At 43.1% G+C, this 23,820-nt stretch overlaps 11 protein-coding genes across 11 annotated transcripts; 5 read left to right on the top strand and 6 right to left on the bottom strand.

Annotated features, from left to right (window-relative positions):
* The first annotated feature begins 66 nt into the window (after positions 1-66).
* On the top strand, positions 67-2,600 carry K450DRAFT_244477 (uncharacterized protein). The gene has a single exon (XM_051589587.1). The coding sequence runs from the start codon at positions 162-164 to the stop codon at positions 2,523-2,525; it is 2,364 nt and encodes a 787-aa protein (XP_051443993.1). The 5' UTR covers positions 67-161; the 3' UTR covers positions 2,526-2,600.
* Position 2,601: 1 nt separating this feature from the next.
* On the bottom strand, positions 2,602-4,496 carry K450DRAFT_244468 (uncharacterized protein). Its single transcript, XM_051589586.1, has 7 exons — positions 4,402-4,496; positions 4,295-4,337; positions 4,075-4,207; positions 3,966-4,010; positions 3,074-3,849; positions 2,970-2,999; positions 2,602-2,895 (listed from the first exon to the last, which is right to left on the bottom strand). Exons 1-7 carry the CDS (start codon positions 4,439-4,441, stop codon positions 2,736-2,738), a joined length of 1,227 nt encoding a protein of 408 aa, XP_051443992.1. The 5' UTR covers positions 4,442-4,496; the 3' UTR covers positions 2,602-2,735.
* On the bottom strand, positions 4,489-5,774 carry K450DRAFT_244461 (uncharacterized protein). Its single transcript, XM_051589585.1, has 4 exons — positions 5,383-5,774; positions 5,157-5,307; positions 4,991-5,084; positions 4,489-4,929 (listed from the first exon to the last, which is right to left on the bottom strand). The coding sequence occupies exons 1-4, from the start codon at positions 5,643-5,645 to the stop codon at positions 4,661-4,663; spliced, it is 777 nt and encodes a 258-aa protein (XP_051443991.1). The 5' UTR covers positions 5,646-5,774; the 3' UTR covers positions 4,489-4,660.
* Positions 5,442-7,122, top strand: K450DRAFT_244458 (uncharacterized protein). The gene is made up of 7 exons (XM_051589584.1): positions 5,442-5,875; positions 5,955-6,043; positions 6,102-6,254; positions 6,321-6,394; positions 6,461-6,564; positions 6,634-6,774; positions 6,840-7,122. The coding sequence occupies exons 1-7, from the start codon at positions 5,768-5,770 to the stop codon at positions 7,092-7,094; spliced, it is 924 nt and encodes a 307-aa protein (XP_051443990.1). The 5' UTR covers positions 5,442-5,767; the 3' UTR covers positions 7,095-7,122.
* Positions 7,123-7,935: 813 nt separating this feature from the next.
* K450DRAFT_244450 (uncharacterized protein) lies at positions 7,936-9,333 on the bottom strand. The gene is made up of 2 exons (XM_051589583.1): positions 8,557-9,333; positions 7,936-8,398 (listed from the first exon to the last, which is right to left on the bottom strand). Exons 1-2 carry the CDS (start codon positions 9,077-9,079, stop codon positions 8,268-8,270), a joined length of 654 nt encoding a protein of 217 aa, XP_051443989.1. The 5' UTR covers positions 9,080-9,333; the 3' UTR covers positions 7,936-8,267.
* Positions 9,334-9,984, bottom strand: K450DRAFT_244440 (uncharacterized protein). The gene has a single exon (XM_051589582.1). It carries the CDS (start codon positions 9,871-9,873, stop codon positions 9,589-9,591), a length of 285 nt encoding a protein of 94 aa, XP_051443988.1. The 5' UTR covers positions 9,874-9,984; the 3' UTR covers positions 9,334-9,588.
* A 925-nt stretch (positions 9,985-10,909) lies between these two features.
* On the bottom strand, positions 10,910-11,899 carry K450DRAFT_244430 (uncharacterized protein). The gene is made up of 3 exons (XM_051589581.1): positions 11,876-11,899; positions 11,432-11,579; positions 10,910-11,366 (listed from the first exon to the last, which is right to left on the bottom strand). The coding sequence occupies exons 2-3, from the start codon at positions 11,562-11,564 to the stop codon at positions 11,107-11,109; spliced, it is 393 nt and encodes a 130-aa protein (XP_051443987.1). The 5' UTR covers positions 11,565-11,579; positions 11,876-11,899; the 3' UTR covers positions 10,910-11,106.
* Positions 11,701-12,321, top strand: K450DRAFT_244421 (uncharacterized protein). Its single transcript, XM_051589580.1, has 2 exons — positions 11,701-11,724; positions 11,816-12,321. The coding sequence occupies exon 2, from the start codon at positions 12,060-12,062 to the stop codon at positions 12,216-12,218; it is 159 nt and encodes a 52-aa protein (XP_051443986.1). The 5' UTR covers positions 11,701-11,724; positions 11,816-12,059; the 3' UTR covers positions 12,219-12,321.
* On the top strand, positions 12,322-14,122 carry K450DRAFT_244419 (uncharacterized protein). Its single transcript, XM_051589579.1, has 6 exons — positions 12,322-12,619; positions 12,696-13,051; positions 13,122-13,268; positions 13,337-13,488; positions 13,559-13,701; positions 13,778-14,122. The coding sequence occupies exons 1-6, from the start codon at positions 12,424-12,426 to the stop codon at positions 14,068-14,070; spliced, it is 1,287 nt and encodes a 428-aa protein (XP_051443985.1). The 5' UTR covers positions 12,322-12,423; the 3' UTR covers positions 14,071-14,122.
* Positions 14,123-16,404: 2,282 nt separating this feature from the next.
* Positions 16,405-21,278, top strand: K450DRAFT_244408 (uncharacterized protein). Its single transcript, XM_051589578.1, has 7 exons — positions 16,405-17,261; positions 17,375-17,577; positions 17,670-17,893; positions 17,982-19,502; positions 19,570-19,766; positions 19,835-21,026; positions 21,090-21,278. Exons 1-7 carry the CDS (start codon positions 16,560-16,562, stop codon positions 21,194-21,196), a joined length of 4,146 nt encoding a protein of 1,381 aa, XP_051443984.1. The 5' UTR covers positions 16,405-16,559; the 3' UTR covers positions 21,197-21,278.
* A 92-nt stretch (positions 21,279-21,370) lies between these two features.
* On the bottom strand, positions 21,371-23,482 carry K450DRAFT_244405 (uncharacterized protein). The gene has a single exon (XM_051589577.1). It carries the CDS (start codon positions 23,470-23,472, stop codon positions 21,718-21,720), a length of 1,755 nt encoding a protein of 584 aa, XP_051443983.1. The 5' UTR covers positions 23,473-23,482; the 3' UTR covers positions 21,371-21,717.
* Positions 23,483-23,820: the final 338 nt, after the last annotated feature.

Here is a 23,820-nt window from a genome sequence, read left to right as displayed (position 1 = left end):
AGATAGGACTTGGTGACTGGGCAGAAGCTCACAGGTAACTTAAATTCGATAGCACATCGAGCATGCACCGCAGATACTGAACTACCACTGCTTCTATTAGGAACGGAAGGACATATTCAGGAATAGTTGTGTCCCAAAGACCCATTAAAGGCGGTCTGCAGATGATAGAATTAGTGACGCGATCTGGCAGAGTATTCGAATTCAGCAGCGACAATATACCATTCTTCCTTCCAAATTTTCTTGACCTCCCTCACATCCAGAAGACAATGAAGGAAAAAATTGCTTTTGCTCGCGACGGAGTCCGCATAGATGATCCACCAATTGCCGATTTTCGAAAAATCGCCAAAAAGTTTGAAGACCATATCAAGTTTCAACAAGCAACGCGACTAGCTCAGTTTGGAGAACTATATCAGCACTTTATCGACGCTGGTGGTGCCAATAATGAATCAACAGCTCGGTTGGACGAAATGGCGAAGTTCGTCTTCAATACAGATAGACCGACTGATGAACAAATGTATGCTACCCATATGTATGTCACTCAAGATAATGTACACTTTACAGCCGCACCGAATGTAAGCGACTGTGGTTCATTCATTCTTCGAGCACCAGACGAAGCTAAGAATTTGGAATGGATAATATCATCTATCCGAAGTTTGGATGAAAACTATAAGGGGTTCCTTGATCGCTGCAGGAAAGCTGTACATTTCTCAATCCAGCATAGAGATTCAGTTACTGGTATTGTGGATGTTGGAAACGAGAAGCAGCAGTTTCCTACATTTTCAGCAAACGATAAGAAATACGTCGATTTCATTGTCGAGTGGGTTACCAACCAGAAGTTTGCACTTCTCACACCTCATGAGATTTTTGCTCCAGCCATCCTCAAGGCGTTGAAATGCTATGAAAAAACCCATATTGAGAAAGATGTTGCTGCTCAATTTCTTCGTGATATTGGAATGTGGCAACCTTGGGACAACATGACTCTTCTAGAGGAGGCGCCCATATCTGTGGAGCATTTTTGGTCTGCGAAAGCCCAAGAGATTGAAAAGGTAATGCGTAGAGATGAGAAAACCATTGAGAAGCACTCACTAGGCTCGACTCACAGCAGCACTGGATCACTGGGTCCCCATGAGCCTTATCCAAACGATATATGCGACGGAATAAGGCACGATTTTGGAAACTTGACAGTATATACCATCGATGACCCTTCAGCCAAGGAAATTGATGATGGCATCTCTGTGGAGAAATATTCAGACCATTCTTGGGTTCATATCCATGTAGCAGATCCCTCCGCCTACATACATCCCCGCCAAGAATTAGCGATGGTCATGGCACGTCGCGTTCAAACGTTATACTTGCCAGAGCGACATTTCCCTCTCTTACCGGAAAACTTGTCTTCACGGAAATTCAGTTTGGTATCTTCATCACCAGATGCATCAGCCGGTCAGTATACCATGTCATTCAGTGCCAAGATTGACAACGATGGGAATATAATCGATAGCATGATACGGCCTGGATGGGTCCGACGTATATGCAAGTTATCATATGACCAAGTGGATTCAATGTTGCAAGGATCGAAGTTGTCGGACGACATGACTGCGTTGTCAAGTTTAGTAACTATCAGTCAGCAACATCTAAAGCAGCGTATTGCTCATGGAGCGGTGAATTTTGATCGCCCGGAATCAAGTATTCATTTGACGCCTTACCCAATCGACTTGCCGTCTCTGAAGTTTAGCAAACCCAACTTTCAGCAGCACGCACCAGATATTAATTTAACTGTGCGCATGGGCGGTGGCCAATCTCCATCTCGAGCTTTGGTGACCGAGTTTATGATTATGGCCGGACGTATTGCCAGCTCAGTTTGTGAGGAGCGTGGAATCCCTATGGTATACCGTACGCAAGCACCACCCAACCGAGACTTACTTTCCACTGACGAGCAAGACCTGATCGACTCTGTACTTTCCCAGCGGGATCCTAGTAATGGATCCATTGCTCTAAAGGATGCATTTCGGATACTGCGGTTCATGTCACCTGGTAGCGTCACCACGCAACCAGGAAGTGCTCATTGGATGATGGGAATTTCAGGCGGATATGCCAAGGTCACGTCTCCTCTTCGCCGGTATCTGGATATGGTTGCTCATTGGCAGCTCAAGGCGTCTATGCTGAACGCACCCTTACCATTTTCGGAAGATTTTTTGAAGACCATGGGGGTTCGCGTCGACATGCGAGAAAAGCAATTGAATAGACTTGGCGCCAAGGCTACAGACTGGTGGATAGCAGAGTCATTAAGGCGAAGACAAGCTCAAGGGTCATTAGCCACCGAGACATGGGATTGTATCATCAGCAACGAAGCTCAGAATGTAAGCGGCCGAATACTCCCTGCCAGCGCATTCATCCCTAGCCTGGGAACCAATGGTAGAATGGATCCTTCTGTTGAGCGGTCTTTTGAAATAGGAGAGTCTTTGAAGGTGCGCGTAAAAGACATTGACCCAATGAGCCCTCGCTTTACCATCGAACCTGTATCATAAACGAAGCATTACCATAGAGCCAAGGAACGGCATTGTCAAATAATTAAAATTTTATAGAGCTAATTTGAAAATCTTTTTTGACTGCACACATTTTCATACGATGTTCGCTGTTGTATTGATCAAGCGAATATAAAAAGAACTTTTTATGTAATATAAGATCTATCAAAGATCACCAACGGGAAATATCAAAAACCAATAGGTGGTTTTTTTTTAAACAAGTGGGATCCAATCTCTAGGAACCTTGAGAACTTCAATGAGATCAGCTTCACGGCTCTTGAGAGCTGGCTCATGCATGTATTCCCAACGTGCCGTCAAAGGCATAGTCATCAAAATAGCTTCAATTCTAGCGCCTGGCGTATTCAAACCAAACCTAAACAAGGGCAAAGTCATTGTAAGAAAGAAAGAGCGATACGAGGCAAATGTAATGCAAGATGAAACACTTACTTGGTACCTCTGTCCTGAACAAGGTTGAACCTATAATGTGGTAGACAGACGGGGGTTACTACTGATGCAGGTTTCAACAAGCACTTGACCAGTCAGTCACTTACTCTACATATCGACCACGTCGAATTTGTTGCCATTCCTTCATTTCATCGGTGTATCGCATGTTCTTGCGCTTTTCGATGATGGGAACATAGCTTGGCAAGAAACGGTTGCCCATCTCTTTGATGAAGGAGAAGACGTTCTCCTTATTCTTATCATCCAAGTCGTCAAAGAAAATACCTCCAATTCCTCGAGCTTCACCTCTATGCTTGATAAAGAAGTACTTATCACACCATTGCTTGAAATCCTTGTAGTAGTTAGGATTAAATTTGTCGCAACCATCCTTCAGCGTTTGATGGAAATGAACGGCATCCTCTTCATAGAGATAGGATGGGGTCAAGTCCGCACCACCGCCAAACCAGGAAAGCTTGGGAGTGCCATCAGGGTTCTCGATTTCAAAGTATCGGTAATTCATGTGAACAGTGGGTGCGTTAGGGTTGTGTGGGTGCATGACCAAGGAGATACCAGCGGCAAAGAAGGGAACGGATCCTTCAGCTTCAATATCCTTGCCTCGATCGTGACGCATTTGCTCCACAGCAGCCTTAGGAAGTTGTCCATACACAATGGAAATACCGACACCGGCTTTTTCAAACACCTTGCCTTCTGACAAAACGCAAGTGATACCTTCACCGCCCTCTTTACGTTCCCAAGTGGTGCGCGTAAATTCACCACGACCATCGAGTTGCTGAATCTCATTCACAATGCGATTTTGAAGGTCCTTGATGAATGCTTCCATGCGTAGGCGCATAGGATCGCTGTCTGTAATAGGACCTTGCGATTTCTGTCACATCGGAAATAAAAAGATCATGTCAGAAAATTTGCTTATCATTGGATTGTGCACCACATTGCACGACAGCTGCACATCCCTCCGAATTATCTTTCGACGAAAATACTTACTCTTTGTTTATCATCATTCACTGCATCACAATGAGCCGTGGTCATCTAAACACACTCTACTGATTAGTCTCTATGCCAATGACTACAATGCTAATGCGGAGGGTAGTACCTTGTCCGTACTCAGGATGGAATATGACAGACCCACTGCACCAGTGGCGGCCATAAGACCGAAGAGGGTCTTTTGATATTTGCGACCAGCAACGAAAGTGGACGCACGGGCTGCCGAGTGATAGGATTGCATGCTAAAAGCAATAAGTTTTAGAATTTGTTGTGTATCTGAAAATCGAGTTGCTCCAGTTCGAAGAATAGTTTAAGTCGCAACACATTACCTTGTTAGTCGGGAAATGGGCATGCTGGTCGGTATTCTCGGGTCTATAGCGGATGGACAGGTTAGAAGGTCATGACCAGTGAACTTCACGGAGAGAGAGTATCTTACAGCGAGAAGCTAGACGGGATAGTCTGAATGGCGTGGCCATGTTGAATTGATCAATGAGTTTGGATAACGCAAGGTTTATGTGGGAGAGCTAATAAATTTTATGCTCTATCCTGGTTTCATACAGCAAAATAACGGAATGGCACGCACTCCGAAAAAAAGCAGAGCATTTTTGATGTTTCTTTTGTCAGCCTCTTCCTCCGAAAAGGCAGAGCACTTTTCGCGCTGTTAACTTTATGTACAATAAATCATGTCAGTTTTTCTAGCGACGAACAATGGTCTTCATTTTTGGTTTCTTGACTTTCTTGGGTTTGCTCGAGCTAGACTCGGGCGCTTCAATAGCTCCAGCAGTAGGAGCAGCCGGTGGAGGTGTGGTTTCAATGGGAGGCAATCCTTGAGCTCGTCTTTGTTCATTAGCGATCTCTTCAATTTCTCGAAGCGTAGTCATAGGCGACACAATGTGTTTGGGAATTTCGTTCTCCTTTTGAATCTTGGGCATGAGTTCAGCAATAGCGTGGATCAATTGCTTACCTATATGCATGTGTTGTTAATGGATTGATTCAAGCACAGACCCTAGATGAAAATCACTTACGAGAGGTATAGTTAGGGTTACTGAAAAATTGGCCATTTTTCAATTGAACCTTCACTCGGCCCGGATTCGCCCAGTCGGCAGGGTGCTTCTTTCCCTATTGTGTTCAAATAGAGTTATTTCATTATGTCTCTATCTAAACAAGTCGATCGTTGCATCTGGATCATACCTCGTAAACAACAGACATCCCTCCTAATTGTTGAACGGCCATTGCTATATGGTAAGCGTGAGGCTTGGTGATAGCTTTGGCTTTCGATATCCTTCTTCCTTGTTCTAAGGACTTGTCAGCATCGATGTAGCAAGGATAAACGCAAACCCAGCTTGATTTAGATGGTACGGTTAGAAATCTGAAACTCAAATGCAACATGCCTGGATCTGCCATCAATGAAACTTACTTTTTGTACACCGAAGGATCTACACGCTGAACACCTTGAGGTGTGTTGACAACAGCGATATCACGAGTGTTGCTCGTTGGGGGTGGTCGCTGAACTTGTCCGGCTGAAAGCTTGGCCATCATTTCTTCTAGGCCACCAGTGCCGCTAGCTGAAAGATCATCAGGCAATGGGAAGTCCATGTTATCGACATCCATGTCCAAATCCTCGTCTTCCACAAAAATGGAGTCAGTGGTAGTTTCCTTGAGCTTTTGTAGCATAGACATGGTGGGCGGATGATCAGTAAGGAATGGGTGATCGATGGCAGGTGATTCAGTCCGCCCAATAATTTATAAAATCGTCTGTGACCGCCAGTTTTTTCTGAAGTTGCTTGCTTCCATTCTGACTCATGATCGCTCAGCAACGAAACGCCAATCGTACCAATGGCTTTGGTCGTTCACAACAGAACACGAGTACAAGTATACGGCAAGGCTCAGCAACTGTCATATCGTATCAGGTAGGATATAATTTCATTTTGGCCACGTTTTAGACAGACGAAATGTCGTGATTCACTGTTACCCCGCTCACATTTGCAGGAAGAAGACGCTCAATGTCCAGTATGCAAAAGTGACAAGTACTTGACACCTAACCTGAAGCTCTTGGTATCGCCATGCTTTCACAAAATGTAATGTGCTGAATGCTTTCTCTTGTTGCTGATTCCACTGCTAACCTTCTCTTTTCAGGTGCGAATCGTGTATCGACCGCCTGTTCAGCGCTGGTCCAGCCCCATGCCCCATATGTTTACAAACTCTTCGAAAGAATCAGTTCATGTCACAAATCTTTGAAGACTTGAATGTTGAAAAGGAAGTGCGAATAAGAAAAAAGGTGTCGCGGATGTAAGTGATGGTTACTGGCAGGTCAACGTTGTTCTACTAGGTTACTAAACAAGCTGGATGTTCTAGATTTAACAAGCGGCCAGAAGATTTCTCAAGCTTAAGGACCTATAATGACTATTTAGAAGAAGTCGAAGATATCAGTAAGTACAATGTAATCAATGCCTTTGTACCTGGTCGTTCTACGAAGACTAATCATCACATTTCAGCGTTTAATTTGATCAATGAAGTGGATGTGGCAGAGACAGAAGCAAAAATGGCTCGTTATGAGAAAGAAAACAAGGACAGCATTGCTGCAAATGAAGCCCGATCGGTTCGTATCTGTTATATCTTTTTTTTTTTGAGGGATCAGAAATAGATCACTAATGTCTGAATGGTACAGGTCAATGAAATGAAGAAATCATCGTATCAGGAAGAAATTGAGAAGCAGGAAAAAGAGCAGCGGTTGGCGGATTACCGAAGGCAGTTGGAAGAAGAAAAGCTTTTGAAAGAACGAGAGAAATTGGATCTTATTCGAGAACTGGTAAGATTGTTTATAATCGTCTTTTGCCTTACATTTGGTACACGTATTCATCATTTCGTTATCAGGCTACATCCAACAAGCCAGCACATGCGGTTCTTGCCACTCGACAAACCAGTACCTTGAAAAAATCTTCTGCATTACGCCAACAACGGGATGCCAATGCTCAACGCAACAATTTGCTTCCTGCATGGCTTAAAACATCTATCCCTACCGATGTTGATATGAAAGAAGCTGCTGACCTTGAAAACTTTGATCCACTTGGTCTTGAGTATCAAGATCCTACAACCCCATCCATTATGACCACATACAACGACCCGTAAGTTGATGTTCATACTTTCATGTTCTAGAGCCAACGATCATTCTCTAACATCTATTTCAAGTGCCACCGACTCGCTCATTAATAACAAGCAGACAAGAGCTGGAGGATACTTTCCGCGCTTTGCTTATCAACGAGCTTTGTTTGATGTATATACCAACATGGCTATTGAGCCGATCCAAGACGTTGTAATGGGCAACGTATAAATACTTACCATTGCACATACAATAAAAAATATGGTACTTGTACTTTACACAATCAATAATTGAAAATAGTTTCTAGTTGCAGATATATCTTTTTTTTGAGTATTAGCTGCGAAATGGATGCTTTTTTGTCCTTGAAAAAAAAAACTACAAACAACGCAACAACGGATTGCGTAAAAAGAAAATGAATAGCATGGAAAGAGATACAACTACAAGGCGAGAAACAGAAAAAGAAGATTTGGATTGGATTGGAGGGTGAATAACTGTAATGAAATGCAGTAATGCATTTTCAATCTAAAAGGGCTAAAAGGGGGGAGCGGATTGGCAAGGGGATGACGGCGGTGAAGTGCGGGGGGATTTTTGGATTGTTTTCGAAGATATCAGCGTTTTACACTTGGAGAAGAGAAAAATAGTGTGGTCACTAACCAAGTATTGTGAGAGTCTACTACCTAATAAAATTTGCGGTTGATGCGAAAAGATAAAAGGCAGAAAGAAAATGTTACTGTAAGGTTGATAAGAAAACATTGGCCTGGCGTTCATGAAATGGAGCGAGTTACTATGGTGATGGAGCCGTAGTGGGACTGTGGGTGAGATAATCAAATGTACAAAATATTATAATAAGGGTTGTGCCGTCGTTTTCCAACATGGTCTTTCCTAGCTTCTCTGCGTGTGGTATGATGTTGTTCTTCAAGTCGAGTTCTTTTCCAAATTATATTTTTTTTCATTTTTTTTTTCGCCTTTACCCATTTGATATTTGTTTTCCATATTCGATAGTTTTCTTATGGAGGTGGTGAGTTGATTCGATCTGTACAAATTGTTCCACATTGGTTTTGGTTCGTGCATTCCAGTCGTTGATATCCTTTGGATCGGGTTCCCCGAATTTGTTTTTTTTTTTGGGCCGTCATCCTTGTATGACACAGCTTAGTCGATACTATTAGAGAAAAGGAGACAAGAGATGAGCAAGATGTCGATCATCAGTTGGGGCAAATAAACAAGATTATTTTATCTTTCTGGAACTTTTTTTTTCTTACCTTCATTCCCAAGTATGAAAGGTAGAATCGCGTTGGAAATACTCGTATACTTTTCAATTGTGGAAAATTATGATCTAGAAAGTAGGGTAATATCTTAGTACCACCGTCCTAAACACAGCCTACAACGGATCCTCTCATTACCTTTGATGTCGACATAAATGCCTGAATGAAAATCAGTCAGCTTTTTGAATGGGATCAACCGAGATGTGATTCGGGATTAAATCGGGCTTACCTCCAAGCGTAAATGCCTGCTCAATTTTATAGTGATTTTCACTTTGAAATGGCATCCATTTGTTATCTCGAAAGAATAACCACGTTATTTCTTGAGCTTGTGCAGTATCTTGTTGATTATCGTTGGGGGCGGCGGACGTCGTTTGTGGTTGGGACGGAGCAACAATCGTTTGCTGTTTTTCTTTCGATTCAGCTATTGGGTTCACCGGAGCGGTTGGAGGGGTATGAACAACGGTAGTGGCTGATGTTGAACCATTGGTAGCCTTTAGAGTCAGCGCGTTATTAGGAGATGATTGCGTGCTAGAGGAAAATGGAAGTACATTCCCCCGGTTGTTACTGGGAAGGTGTGGAGGAGATGGGCTACTGTATCGATGATAATGGCTAGACCGATTATATTGAAAAGCAGCTTGGTGTGTTTGTTGAGGCGACTCTAGCCTTGGCCGAGAAGTTCTGAAAGGAGAACTATAGAGAGCCATAGAGGAATGGGAGGCTTGGTCACCTGCAGATGCTGCCGATGGTTGCATTAATTAGTTTTTAAGGAATGAGGCAGATGAAAAAAGCGGTGAATGAGAAGGAAAAGAGAGAGAGGAAAAAAAAAGAGAAAGCAAGAAAAAGAGGTGTATGGCAATAATAATAATATGTGTGGGTAATAGAAGAGGTTTGTGTTAGTTTTTGGATGGGAAATGCCGTAGGTTGAGTTGTCGGTCGTCGAGCGCTGCTGCATCATATGGTCACCAATGAACACCACTATATATTACTTGATGTAGGTAGCTTTTGAGAAGAGCCGCCCGCTCTCCTCTTCTTTCTCTTTCCTCGCTTTGTATCCTACGTTTTTCTATCGCCTATCTCGTCACTGGAACCATGTATTGTTCTTCGATTTGAAATAAAAAAAAAAAAAGGGAAAGAAAAGACTCCAAAAAGAAAGGGATGGGGGGAGGCAAGCATCAAACATACCTTTGTTACTGGCGATAATCAAATAGCTTTTCCTACTGGAAAAGTAGTCAATCACCAACGGCCGACGACGATTGGAAAGTTAGCGAAGAGAAGGGCTCCGAAAGTAGTGTGATCTGTTGTTGGTGGAAAAAAGCGTTTCTGGGTACACAAACGGTCCCATGATATGCCTGCTGCAGGATGGAAAAAAATGGAAACACGCGACAAAGCCTTGTGCTAACAGAACGAGCCCACCAAAAAGCTCTGGCTCGTGCGCTTGAATCTCTAGCGGTTCTACGAGCCAGACTTTTCCCGTACCTGAATGAGAATACCTTCCCGCCCGAGTCGCTCGCACCATGGTCGGCAGGTTACTGCTTTGCCTCTTCATGCACTCGGTCACTTGCTCGTCTTACGGACGACGATACGTTTGTCATTCCTTTAGGTATGGGCTACTAAATAAATAGGCAAGGCTGTGTAACATTTTAGTGGACTTCTCATGGGGCCAAGACCTGAACGCCAGCAAACAGGATGAACAGGATTTTTCACATTTCTTTACTTGATTGAATTTGTTACAAAGTCCAGCCGTTTGGAAATATGATATCAAAAATGCGCTGAATAAGGAAGGGATCACCAAGAACCAGTATTTACGGTCGTCCGTAACAAACATCCCATGTTTTTTTTTTTGGGTTTCTTTGCTTTCTTTCTTTCTTACAGTCAGTCCACTTGGACACAAAAGGTCGACAGAAAATGGTTTCCTTCCATGATGTCTACATGACGCTATGGAAGAACGCTATCCTAAATAGCGTTGTGGCTCATCCTTCCATCCCCCCCATTTTGGATACCTCCCCCGTTTGTGTACTGTGTGACTTCGAACTGACTTTCTGACTCCGCTTCGTGTTCAAACCCACAAACATTATGCCATAGCGTTCCTTCTTTGAACATGACTACTCAAGTTGTCATTTCGAGCCTCCAGGACTCTCGCAACCAAGATGATTCAGTGATATTAATAGAATTTCAAGGAACTCTGGAATGTGAGCAAGATGATGTCCGCGGTCTCAAAGTGGGTGATTTAGAGGAGAATGAGCAGGTAACATTTAGACGCGAAGAAGTTACAGCCTTCCAACATGCTAATGTTTTTGAGTTACTATCAGGGCATGCTGTTTTTGACCGTGGGCCATCACAAATTGGAAGGAAAGAAGACCAAATTATCAAAACCATTGGCGGTCATAACGAAAAGAACCCGACAAGACGTTGATTCCATGGATCTCGACCAGCCGCAATCCGTCACGTACGACGTGGTGACTATTCTTAAAGAAAAGTACGTGTTTGCTCATCGCCCGAGTTTACTCGTTCAAAAAGATCTGCGAGGTTTGATGAAAGTATAAATTCATAGCGATGGATATTCGCTATATTCGCTCATATTAGACTATGTAAATTTTTTCTTTTTTATATTACGACTGTAAAAATAATAATAATTCTCCCCTTTACTTCCAACCGTTCATATGAAATTATTTTTTGCCCATTCAATGCCAGAGGTGCTCTAAAACAGACTTTTTCATGATGGATTCCATGATGCTTTTATTTTTGTACCATAATGGCACTTTTTGTAACTACTAATAGTTTAGTAGAACATACCAAGGATCTTGCCACCAGTGTGCTTGCGGCGAGCTTCCTCATGGTCCATGATACCAGCAGAGGTAGTCAAGACGACGTAACCGAATTGACGGGAAGGAAGCAAGTTGGAGGTCCACTTTTCGAGATCGGTAAGCTTGATGTTGAAACGGGGGGAGATAACACCGCACTTGTTGATGCGACCAATAAGTTGGACAACGATCTTGCCAGAACGGTGGTCATCGATCTCCTCGAACTCGCCAATGTAACCTAAAAAGATTTCATAAGTTAGTGGAAAGTATAGGCTTGACAGAATCCATAAACCGAGATCTTACCGTGCTTCTGCATGACAGAAAGGAACTTGACGATGACCTTGGAGGAAGGACGGATAAGAACCTGACGCTTTCCACGCTTCTCGGCGTTGTTGATGTTGTTCAAAGCATCGTTGAGGACGGAGACACGGACCATGTTTGCTAAGCGGTTCTAAAGAGAATGCCAAATCAAGAATCGCGTTAGTGGAAACAATGTTCGGCTGTAATGAGTGTCGTTTCCCAACGCTGTTGAAAATGTAACTCTGACGAGAAACCAGCGAGGGAGTACGATTCATCATAGCCATTTGTGATCAAGAGTAAGTGAAAATTCTAATTGAGATCGTCGAATGTTGAATTCTCCAATGCTCATCGTATAGAATTTTGTTACTCTTGAGTATTTCCTTGCAGATGTGAACATCTCATGGATGCGAAGCGATTGATGGAATCATACGACAGATGGATGCATACGGATGGTGAGATACAATACCTGGAGTGAATGAGAGAGGAAGAAAAATCCTTCGGCATCCCCTGGATGATACTTTATTCGCCCTCGCCGCTTGCCCAAAAGTTTTAACAGTCACCAATTTTTTTTATTTTTTTTCGGCCAGCCACTACGATTTCGCTGGGCTAAGGAATACTGACTTTTTGCACAATGATACGATATGCGACATTTTATTCTACTTCAATTCAACGTCACATAAGATGGCTGACGTTTGTTACCAATTACATTTTTTTTTATCTATCTCTCACTGAAGTTCTTAGGACTCTTAGGTCATATGCCACCTCGTCTTCTCCAAATTTCCCTAGATGACCGAATTGATTGGGTCAATGGGAATCTGGTGTGTCCTCCATTTGGCCCAGACTGCACAGATGTTTAGATCTCCGTCTATATATTGCCCAATCATAGACAAATTTATAAGGCACATGGTTTTTCTCTTTTTGTTCTCTGATTTTCAAATCTCTGGCACACAGACAAGACAAAGAAAATAGAGCTATTATTTAATTGCTATACGGCCATGAAATTCGCCAAGACCTTGGAGACAACAGCAACTGAGCTTCCAGTTGAATGGCGTCCATACTTTATAAATTATAAGCTGCTCAAGAAATGTATCAACAAGATTGTCGCCGAGATAGAAACAAGGGGGCTTATTCACCAACTTACAGACAGTAAAGACAGCAGTGAAACACAAAAAGTGGAGTACATGTTCTCAGGTACGAGATGAAAACGGTTACTATCAATGCAGGCCAAATGAATAGTGCTATACTAACATGCAATTGATATGTACAGGTGATCCCGGAGACTTGCACCCTTTGCTCAAAATTGCTATCGAGTCGAATGATACCTCTGAATCAAACGCATTATTGGGAGAACAGCTTACAAAAGAGAACTTGGGAGCAACACATCTCAACGTTACCGAATGCCATAATGTTAGCTCTAACATGCTCGGCATTTCATCCACTTTCGCCCATCCCGAATCTGAGAGCGACGATCGCAACTATATTTATGTCGAGCTGGACAGCGAAGTAGAATTTTTTAATATGCTGACCAAAGATATGAATAATGCTATGGAATTAAGTGAGCAAGTGCAACGGGAACAATATCAGACTGATATCTCCAAGCTAGAGAAGCAAATTACCACGGTGGTAAGACAATCTGAAATAGATTGGGACCAAAAAAAAAAAGGCGTATGTACTGACCACGAGCGATCGACAGGCTTCACCCAAGAACAAAGACATGTACATTTGGCGAGAAATTTTTCGACTGTACATTGAATGGAAAGTTTTTCAAGGCGCCAAAAGCACTTCATATAGTAAAGACAAAATGCAAGGATTTGTAGAGGAGATCGAGAAGATGAAGTTGGTAGGTTGAAAATGCTATTGTGATCTAGTGGTTAATTTGCCTAATAATTTTCTGGTATACTATCGTAGATGAAAAGTATGAAAAGTAGTACTTCCAGACGTGCACTAAAAAGCTTCTTGGAACTCAATTCATCGCTGCTTGTATTCAGCCAATTCTACACCACTAATCAAATGGCAGTGACCAAGATTTTGAAGAAACACGACAAACGAAGTGGCTTGACGTAAGTTAACCCCTGTCATTATAGTCGTACATACTCTTCGAAGAAACTAACCTGTGCACCTTTGACCTAGTGCTAGCTCAGATTTCCCAATATTCATGCAAAAGGACATCTTTTTTGCAAGTGGAATGCTTGAGATGGTGTACGAATTCATCAACACAAAACTTGTGACCATTATACCCCAGCTGGAAGACTACTGCTGCCCGGTCTGTTACTGTAAGATACATCAATCTTGTTCTAAGCTCTTGTTACCTAGTTTGAATGGAACTAACTTGTACGCTTGCATTTACAGCGATTGCTTGGCGACCCATCCGCTTAGCTTGTAGCCATGTGTTCTGCGTTCGATGTTTGATAAAAGCTCAAAAGAAGCAAATGCTCAATTGTCCCATCTGCCGAGCGGAGAAGGCTGTAGGCAACGCCGACGCTAACAATCTCGACCATAGTCTTCAGAATCTCATGCAAACATACTTTAGCCGCGAAATTAAAGAGAAGCGGAAAGAGAATGAGCGAGAACAGGCTATCCAGGATTGCCAAGCCATCACCGGCCGACAATATACAGGCGATGAGGCATGTACCATTATGTGAAAGCAAACCAATGCAGATCTCCAACACCAGTTTTCCCCATAACTCAAATATTTTCATCATTCACAACTTTCTAATTCACATACCCATATTTTATGGCGCGAAAAAAATGTATAATAAAGAAGAAATCTATTTCAATTAGGCCCCGTTTTTTGCGGGTTGATTATACCTAGGATGTAAGCAGTTGGAAACAACTAAGTTATTCTAAAATTTACAGGATGTTTGCACGCCAGGTGACCATACGCTACTTGTCCATATAAACGATCCCAGGACCACGAACATGATTATCTGACCAAGTATCAATGATGCCATGGTATATTTGTAGGCTGCTCGCAGCTTCAGGGTCGTCATTTCAACCTAGTGATAGGGGGAAAAATCATCACTCGTACCATATTACTTCAAAGTGCACAACGAACCCCTTTTTTGCGGTATATACATACAGTGAAGGTCGATATTGTGGAAAGACAGCCTAGTTGAACCATAGATAGTTAGAAAATAGAACAAGCTGATCCTCCCATTTTTGGTTTTCGCCAAAGGTAAAGCAAGCACACCATGCATGAAGAATGACTTACCACAGAAGCCATCCGAAATACCCTGTAAAACGTTACATCCTGCTGAGGAACTCACTGGCCCACTCATTAAGAGTGTCACAATAGCCAACACCAGGGTGGCCAGGATATTGGCGATAAAGGTTCCTAAAGGAAACCCTGCCATTCGAGTGTTGTACCGAGAGAGCCACCAGCGAACTAGTGTCCCAAGAGGGGCAAATACACAAGCCAGTACTATGTGCTGTTTCGATGTCACAGTTGCAGCAATCACAATGACGACCACCCAGCTAGCTAGACCAGCCAGTTCGCATAAGACATCTCGCATATTGCCCGAAAATTTGTATCCGACAGGAGTGACGATGTATTCACGAGTGTCCAATTTGTGGGCAGTTTGGTGAGTGATAACTTGATCAAGACCATACGCTATATGATACCCAAGTGATAAGCCGCAAACCGAAACGGCTAACGTTATCAGAATTTGGGACAAACCTGCTAGCACCTGAATCAAGAAAGCTGGTTAAGTAATGTTTGTTATCAACAGAAGTTTTGAATAACTTGACTGGATGTTTACGGTACATTGTAACCTCGTGCATGATCAGCTCCTGCATAGTTTGCAAATGCTTCAAACGTACCAAGCTGCCATGATGAAAACGTGGTAATTGAACCACAAAGTCCAGTTGACAAGGCAATCTGCAGTGGCAAGTATGTTTTTATCAAAAAGTCTTTCTTTTTGACAACCACTCCCATGATGACACATCCAATGAATTGAGCATAGGCTAGACCAAATACTGGGGTACCATTATACGTTTCGAGCAGGTTCAGACCTATTCTAATCAGTGCACCAAGTATCGATAACGGAATCAACGCTGCGATAATTGGCAACTTGTTTTCATTGAGCTGCAGTGTGGGTGCTTCTGGTACGAGTTTGGGTTCAACTTGGTCGCCAGAGCGGATGGACAATTTTCTGTTTGCATTAGGAATCTCAGCTTGTTGGTATGCATTGGAGTCACCAATTGAATCATATTGCGAATCGGGTGGCCCTGCAGCTAAGTGTATAGGTTTGTCTTGCTGATTCGGAGCTTCAGACGCTACCGTACTTGTTGAAGAAGGAATCTCAGCTTGCATAGCTGATGCTGGCGGATCGGTCATGACAGAAGCAAACAGGCCAGAATTATGGTTGACGACAACGTTCTGATCACCTGAAGCAGTGAATGCTAAATTGCAAAGTCAAAAAAGTCAACCGTTTGAGAGACTAGAGTAAAATCTTATTTTACAAAATTCGCCCAAATTTTGGAAGCTGGCCCAATGAGGTGGTGTTGGTCGGAAATTGATAAAACGACAAGTGAAGTGATCCAATTTGATAATGCTTCACACACAGTGATTTGGGTAAGTAGTTAGAGACTGTTCTTGAAGATATTACCAGAATCTTTGCTTTCAAGAAGACTTTGTACAAATTATTCGGTAAAAGACGCTACTATGAAATACAGCATGGATGGCATTCATAGCACATATACAGTTGAATTCAATGAACAAGATAAGTTACAATATGTGACTGACGATATGGATTGTTTGTAAGCACTTGCTTCTCTTTCATTTTAGAACACTTCTTGTCCCAACACGATGTTCATTGCGTAGCAGGTGGTAGCGGGCGGTAATCTTGCTATTTTTGTAATAGGAGAGCGTGTTCTGGCTCTGTGCCAGTTGTCGACAGCTAAAAAAAAAGGATTAAAAAAGCATTTTGGGTACTGGGACAGGATCTTCCTACATTACGTGAATTCACTTCTCCCCTTTTCAAATTCTTCCCTTCTCCTTTGTAATTCCTTCTCTCTCTTTTTTTTCTACCTTTCTTTTTCTCCCTTTTCCCCTTTTCCTCTTTCACTTCCCAGTACCTTTCCCCAAAACCAACCTCTCTAACGAGTTGTTGCGCAGCCCCTACCGCTTGATATGGCTCTGGCTCACTTGAGCTTAGCTGTTCACATTTTACTATTGATCTCTCTACCATCACACGCACTCTATCAGCCTTTACCGGAATTCGATCTTTCTGGATTCCAACAAGTAGTGGTGACCGGACAGTATAGTGGACTCTCCTTTGCAACAGATACCAACCAATTTCACCAAGCCGATCATGGTGCGATCTTGTCACTCAACACAAACACCACGTTTGATATTCTATCCACCATCAACGGGAACATCACATCGGCGTGCATACTACCAACTACCAATGGATCGTTCGATTTGTACATTGCAGGCAATTTTTCGATGACCGGTTCAGCTTCCACCATGAACATAGCAAAGTACCAGTACGAATCAAACACAACGACTTCTCTTGACCAAGGTTTGAATGGTCCTGTGAACACATTGCTATGCGACACAACCACCAACGCCGTGTATGTGGGTGGGCACTTCACGGCCCCCATTAACGTCATGAATAATTCGGCTCAACTTGCCGAATTCGGCGGTAACGTTGCAATTTGGCAAAATAATACGTGGAGCGCTGTTCCTTGGAAGGGCGTCAATGGACCTGTAAATGCAATTGTTCGAACTCAATATGGTTCCATTGTATTTGGAGGTCAATTCGATAGTACAACCGATGGCACTTTTGACTATATCCCTACCAGTCAGCCTGTCAGCTTGACTTTACCAGCGGTAAAAAAAGCTTCTTTTATTTAGAGAAGATCTAATTCATGGTTGAGATGATCTTTACCCAATTCAGTCCAGACACATTATCTGACGCTGCTTTCTATTTTTGTTTGTTGTAGGTGATCAGTGGAGGCAATTCAGCCGATACCGTTGGATACAACAACCCAAGTTCCATTGTTTGTCCGAATGGAACGCAAACACCATGGTTACTACAAGACAACCAGTCCGGATATTGGCAGGCCACTTTTCCGCACCCAGTGACACCATCTTTGTTTCGATTAATCAACACAAATTACCAAGGTAGAGGAACCCAAAATTTCTCGTAAGTACCTGTGGTTGCTATTTGAACCATCCTGCCTCATGTTCTTGAGCTTAACAAAAATTAATTGCACTTACCTTTTTTTCTATATGTAGTATACTTGCCTTGGGTACCAATCAACATTTCAATTTATCCTACATTGACCCGACTACCAGTCAAATGAGATTCTGCAGCGTGAACTGCACATTGCCAAGTACCGGTACCTCGTCGCACGATTTTCAAGTGGTCACTCCAATACTAGCAAGTGGTGTACAGATATCTGTCAATTCTTGGTATGGAGCGGGTGGAGGTTTATCAGGAGTTGCAATATTTCAATCTGGTAAAGAACTGGCATGATGCCAACAGATTCTCACTTGTGGGAAGAATCGTTAGTCTAACATGTTTCGAAATTTTCCTTCTTATTTCAGAAATCATCGTACACGCCGACAACGATATTAATGTTTCGAATTGTACATCAACTACTGCATACGCTCAAAATTATGGAACATCGTCAGTCACAGGCAACTGGACAACTTCGCTTGCTCAAGGGTCGTACCAATGGGTTTTAACAAATAGCTTTTCAACCGCCAATTTCACGAACTCAAGCGGAGCTATCGACTATAAGCCCAATTTACCAGAAAATGGCAATTACAGCGTGTATGTTTTTACCCCTGGGTGCGTCGGTAACTCAGATTGCTCACGCCGAACCAAAGCCCAATATATTACGCATGTGTCGCCATCGCTTTCGGTGAATGCAACTGTCGACCAAAGGAATGCAACTGACGGATATACACTTATTTATCGTGGTTGGATTCCTGCTACAAGCGATTTGTTTCAACCGCATGTGTCAATGACCCTCGCCGAAAACGCCACCCAGCCATCTGGCAAAACGGCCAACCTTGTGGCCGGTTATGTGCAATTTGTGAAGGAAATATCAAACCAGGAGCTGAACAGTATTTTGGAATATCAGATAGATCAGTGGCTACAGAATAATTCTACTGCTGCCTGGCGGCCACTTAAGAACGACGGCCTCCCACGGAATTCCATCGTCACCACACTGGATGCATCGACACTGGATTTGATCATTGGAGGGAACTTCAACACTTCGAATTTTACCAATATTGTTCAATATAGCTATTCAACATCAAAGATGATTCCTTTCAGTTCGGCAGGACTCAACGGCCCCGTCAACACTATGCTGATTAACGGCTCACATCTCTATATTGGTGGAAATTTCAGTCGACCCACCAATGCATCTCAACTAGCCCTAAACAATCTCGCCGTGTACGACCTTGCAGCCGGCACATGGAACGCAATGGAAAATGGAGTCAATGGTCCCGTCACATCGTTCGCTAAGTACACATCACCCAACTCGACATCCAATGTTCTCGTAGTCTCCGGTCCTTTCACATCTATCAACGCGTTAAATGTATCTTCTGGAACAGCCCTTTATGACATTACCCAGGGTGCCTTTGTATCAACTCAACAGCCCTTCCTTTCTGGAACAGTCATTTCAACCTATTCTGTTGCTAACAACACTATTTTAATCGGCAACATCCGAGCAGCGGAAAGTTATCAAGTGAACGCATTGTCTGTTATTGGCAATCAATATCAATTTAATCCAATTCCACTCTTTCCTACCGATGTCAGCTATCATACCAACGCAGGAATGTACTGGACAAATCCATCCACTGGCAATTCTACCATGATTATAGGAGGCCAATTTCAACTACCCAACAATATACAAAACATTGCCATGTTAGCTAATGGAAGTTGGACTGGGTTTCCGATGACAAATTGGCAAGGTCAAGTTACCACCTTAACTGTAGCAGAAAATAATCTGGTCATAGCTGGCGATTTCACTGCGATCACGGATGGTCAGAATCTCACCAGTCTAGCTGTATGGAATTTGATAAACCATACCCATCTTCCTGTACAAGATTTACAAAGTAAGTTCAATGCACGTACAGATTCTTTATTATGAAATAATGGAAGCTAAGATAACTTTTACTTTAGACGATGATGGAAGTCATCCAATCGTGAATATAGTTCGTAAAAAGCCTGATGGAAGTGGTGTTATCGTCGGTGGCAAGTTTTCTCATGCTGGATCCTTACCATGCTCAAGTATTTGTCTTCTGGACATAAATAATTTACAATGGAGTAATATTGGAGGAAATATTACTGGTGAGATTATGGACTTGGACTTTGTTTCTGTAAGTACGCAACACCCCGCAGGTAATTAGCCCCATGAAAATACTAAAAAACTTCCATACCTTCTTAGAATCAACTTTTGATTGCTGGAGACCTCGTTGTTAATGGTGTACAAGCCTACCTGGCGCTGGTCAATAACGATCTGACATCGACTCCACTTGGCTATAACAATCGAACCAGTTTGCCCGGACCATCCATTTCAGTCTTTTACGATTCCACAAACGGCAAAGCTTTCATTGCTGGTAGAAACGCATCCAATAGCTACATCAGTCAATGGAGTGGCGACGACAGGACTTCCTTACTGACCACCGACCTTGGTACCAACAGCCATATATCTCAGATATTCATGGTACCTTCTACTCAGAAGTCAGACGTTCTTTCCAAAGGTGGTCTTATCATGGTCACGGGTCAATTGGATATCAATGGCTATGGAGATACTTCTGCCGCCCTTTTTGATGGCAATCAATTTCATCCATATTTGACGACCGCGGCTCTGAATGGTTCTACCGGATCTATCCGCAGTATGTTCTTCGGAAGCTGTTGTCCGGACATTGGTGAAAAGAATTATCTCCCTGTCCCCATCGTCATCTTAATATCCATTGCCATCGCACTTGGACTTGTGTTTTTCGTTGTTCTCGGCGCACTCCTTATCATGTATTTGAAGCGAAGGAATGAAGTCAACACGTCACCTAAAGGAGCACCAGAAGCATACATAGGCAAACCACCAAGAAGACCACAAAGTCTTTTAGCTATGCTCATGCCAGCAGCAGGAGCAGCACTTATGACTGAACGATCATCCATGTCCGAACATCAAACTAATGGTAGACCGGATAGTGAAATCTCTCAACATAGAGCGTTTTCGACAGGAAATCGATTAGGGGGTGAAGTAGTGGAAATGGGGTCTGGATCTGCTGTAGCGACTGGAGGTGCTGGCCACCATCTACGATCACGACGCAGTCTTAGTGAACGATTGACACCCGACCCAATTCTACCACCTGAGCCAGTGTATTTTCCAATGCCAAGTAGAGACTCTGCAGCTTCCGAAGTTCCTAATCATCGGTCCAGTTTCGCTGCTGCTGTGCAAATTGCTGCCCGTAACAATGCTGAAAACTTACCTCCCAGCGAAGAACGACCTCATTTGTACTTTGCAAAGTTTGAGTTCAAGGCAAGAGAGCATGGCGAACTAGGATTCAATGCTGGTGACCGCATCATTGTTGTAGATGCCAATGACGATGTATGGTGGATGGGGTACAAAGATAATGGTAAGTTTGAGGGATACTCAAGGTGGACAATTCCATGATGAATACTAACTGTGAAAATATTAGGATTCGGTGAACCCAAACAAGGCGTGTTCCCATCCAATTATGTTGAGAAGGCTCCTGCTGCTGTCAATAGCAACAATCCATATAGAAATTCATTACAGTCCACCTGAATGCACATACACATCTCTCCTAATTTCGTTCTCTTCCATCCACCTATCATGTCTAACATCCACTCTTTTTCGTACACCACCTTCCTTTTGCATGCTCACATGATGAAGGAAATAAAATATAAAAAAAACTGTACGGCTTATGGTTATAATGGCTTGAAATGCAATGACATGGATTTGGCATAGATATCATCAACAACATCATAAAGCCAAGGTGGTTGAAAAAAGACCAATTTCATTTGAAAGAAAAAAAAAGAGAACAAACCAAATATGTACACGAAAACTCGGTATGTACAATGAAAAGAGGAGGGCTAGACAAGACTTGTGATAAAAAATTACAAATGCAGTGGTATGCCGGAATAAAACGTGTTGTAATCAACGATCGAAATGCTTTTTGTACTTTGCCAGCTGTACAACATCTTGTATCAAGGGTGGGAGATAGCGCGATAACAGCGATCTGTAGCATGAGTGAAGTTGACGTCAGACGACAATTATCGCTGTGCACGCACGTAAATAAATTCAACTTACTTCACTTCATCTGAGGCTTCTCGTCCCTGCTCATCCATCCATATTTCAATGCGATCTCCACGACCTCGTCTGCTCATAACAACGCCAACCACGCTATTATGACATGTGCCGCCGACAAATGCAGCGAGTACGACTTCCCATATCTCATCCAGAGCCATCTTGGTTGGTGAGAGGGTCATGCGTCCTCCCTTGGCGTTAATAGGATCTTCCCACATTGGCTCTACACCTTGCCTGAAGAAATAGAGGTTCTGGTTCGGCATCATTTGCGATGGTGCTGAAAATCGATCCTTAAATTTCCGCCACCTTGAACTGAATTGCCATACTGTTTCACACATGAACATGGGCCGTATAGTCGATGAGTAGGAATTGGCACTCTTCGCTTTGGCGGTTGAGGTGTCGCTAAAGTAAAGAATCACATTATGAAGTAGGGGCAGCGATGAGTCAAACGGAATTCCATTCTCTTTTAAGTAGGCCACTGCCTTTTGAAATTCCGTAGGGTGCTCTTTCATCTTTTCACCGTCTGCCCAGATGGGAACTTCAGGAACAACTTCTTCTTCCTTTATAGAATTGAGTGGAGTGTGCGGAAAATCCATTTCATCTTGTACTTCAACAGGATTTTCGACTTCATGTGCAATACCGTGATCGGTAGGAGGCGATGATGAAGCTTCCTCCATGGTCGTAGGATTCTGTTCCTGTATGTCACGGTTTACATCGGTGCCAGCCACGGGAACTGTCGCTTCTTTCATCTCTACGTCATTCGACCCTAACGTAGGTTTAACTGGCCCATTGTCTGCGGGGGCATCGGCGGGAGATTGGAGAGCATCCAAGATAAGGCTCTCATTTTCCGGTTGATGCTGAATTTCATCGTTTTCACTTGAAGCGTCGGGTGGCGCTTTCGTACTCAACAGGTCGCTGACCTGCTCTGCATCTACGGTCGATTCCGCCTTGCCGCTACTTGAAGCTAGTGTTGGAGAACCATTATGGGGTGAAGCGGATACAGGCGGTGATTTCTTCAAGCCACTCAGTTCAACCAGCGTGATAACCGTGTTTCCCTGCGTTCCTATATTATCGTCATCAATAGCCTCGGTTATATTATCGTTCTTTGGGGTAGGCGTGAAACCATTCAAAGCGGCTCCCGCCACTTGCGATGCATCGCTATAACTGTCATTTTCTGAAGTTTCTTCGCTAGTATACAGACTATGACCATATTTGACCTGTTCATCGGTTGGGGATAATGGTGGTGGAGTCCACTGTTCAATCCAATGTAGTTCCTGGTTATGGTTAGAGGACGACGAAGCGTCAGTGTTATTAACTACCGAGTTAGTCTTCGGCACCGCATGCTCATGGTCGCTTCTTGATTTTCGCCTGGCGTATGCCGGAGATGGAAAAGCTAACGGAAGCTTGGACCTCGTTTGCAGTTGAGTGTCCTTGGGTAACATATCCGATAGCATAGACTTTCTCCGACGGTGACCAGTAGCATTAGTCCAGTTTAATAAGTTATGTAGGCCATGACGTGGGAGATTCAAAGTTAGATTTTCTCGAACAGCATAATCAGAAAAGACATTTTGTTCGCTCTCCCACTTCGCTAGACACATATCAGGAGTGTCGGAAGAGACGGAGAATCTCCGCCGTTGGAAATGCTGAGTATATAGGCGCGAAGGTCCCATGGAGCGTCCACCGGTAGAGTGGGACCTATGCGATTGAGGAAATTTCCTTGGTGGTCGACCTCGTCCAGGCTGATTACTGTACATTATGCCTTAATTCATACTCTATGCGATTGCGAGTGCTGACCCACTGAATACCAAATTCCATATTGGGCTGCCACGTCACCTCTCTTTCCCTCCTTGACTTTTGACTATCAAATAGGATTTGAAAATTCATAGTGCCTATGATGGCTCAACATCCACTGAGTTTCTCATAACTTTCTATGCTAATTTAACACTGGTATCTTGTTTATTGAGCTTTATAAAAGCCGAAACTTTTATTTCTGACTTCCAAATAGTTGCTTTTACTTGAGATCCCCTTTCTCTTGCCACCAAGTATACTGTAATATACACCTTTATTACGATATTTCCATTCGTTTGCAAGTACCCAATTTT

This window comes from Umbelopsis ramanniana (assembly GCF_025399195.1).
Source record: "Umbelopsis ramanniana AG unplaced genomic scaffold K450scaffold_33, whole genome shotgun sequence".
Classification (NCBI taxonomy): Eukaryota; Fungi; Mucoromycota; class Umbelopsidomycetes; order Umbelopsidales; family Umbelopsidaceae; genus Umbelopsis; species Umbelopsis ramanniana.
This window is presented reverse-complemented; position numbering and strand designations above follow the sequence as displayed.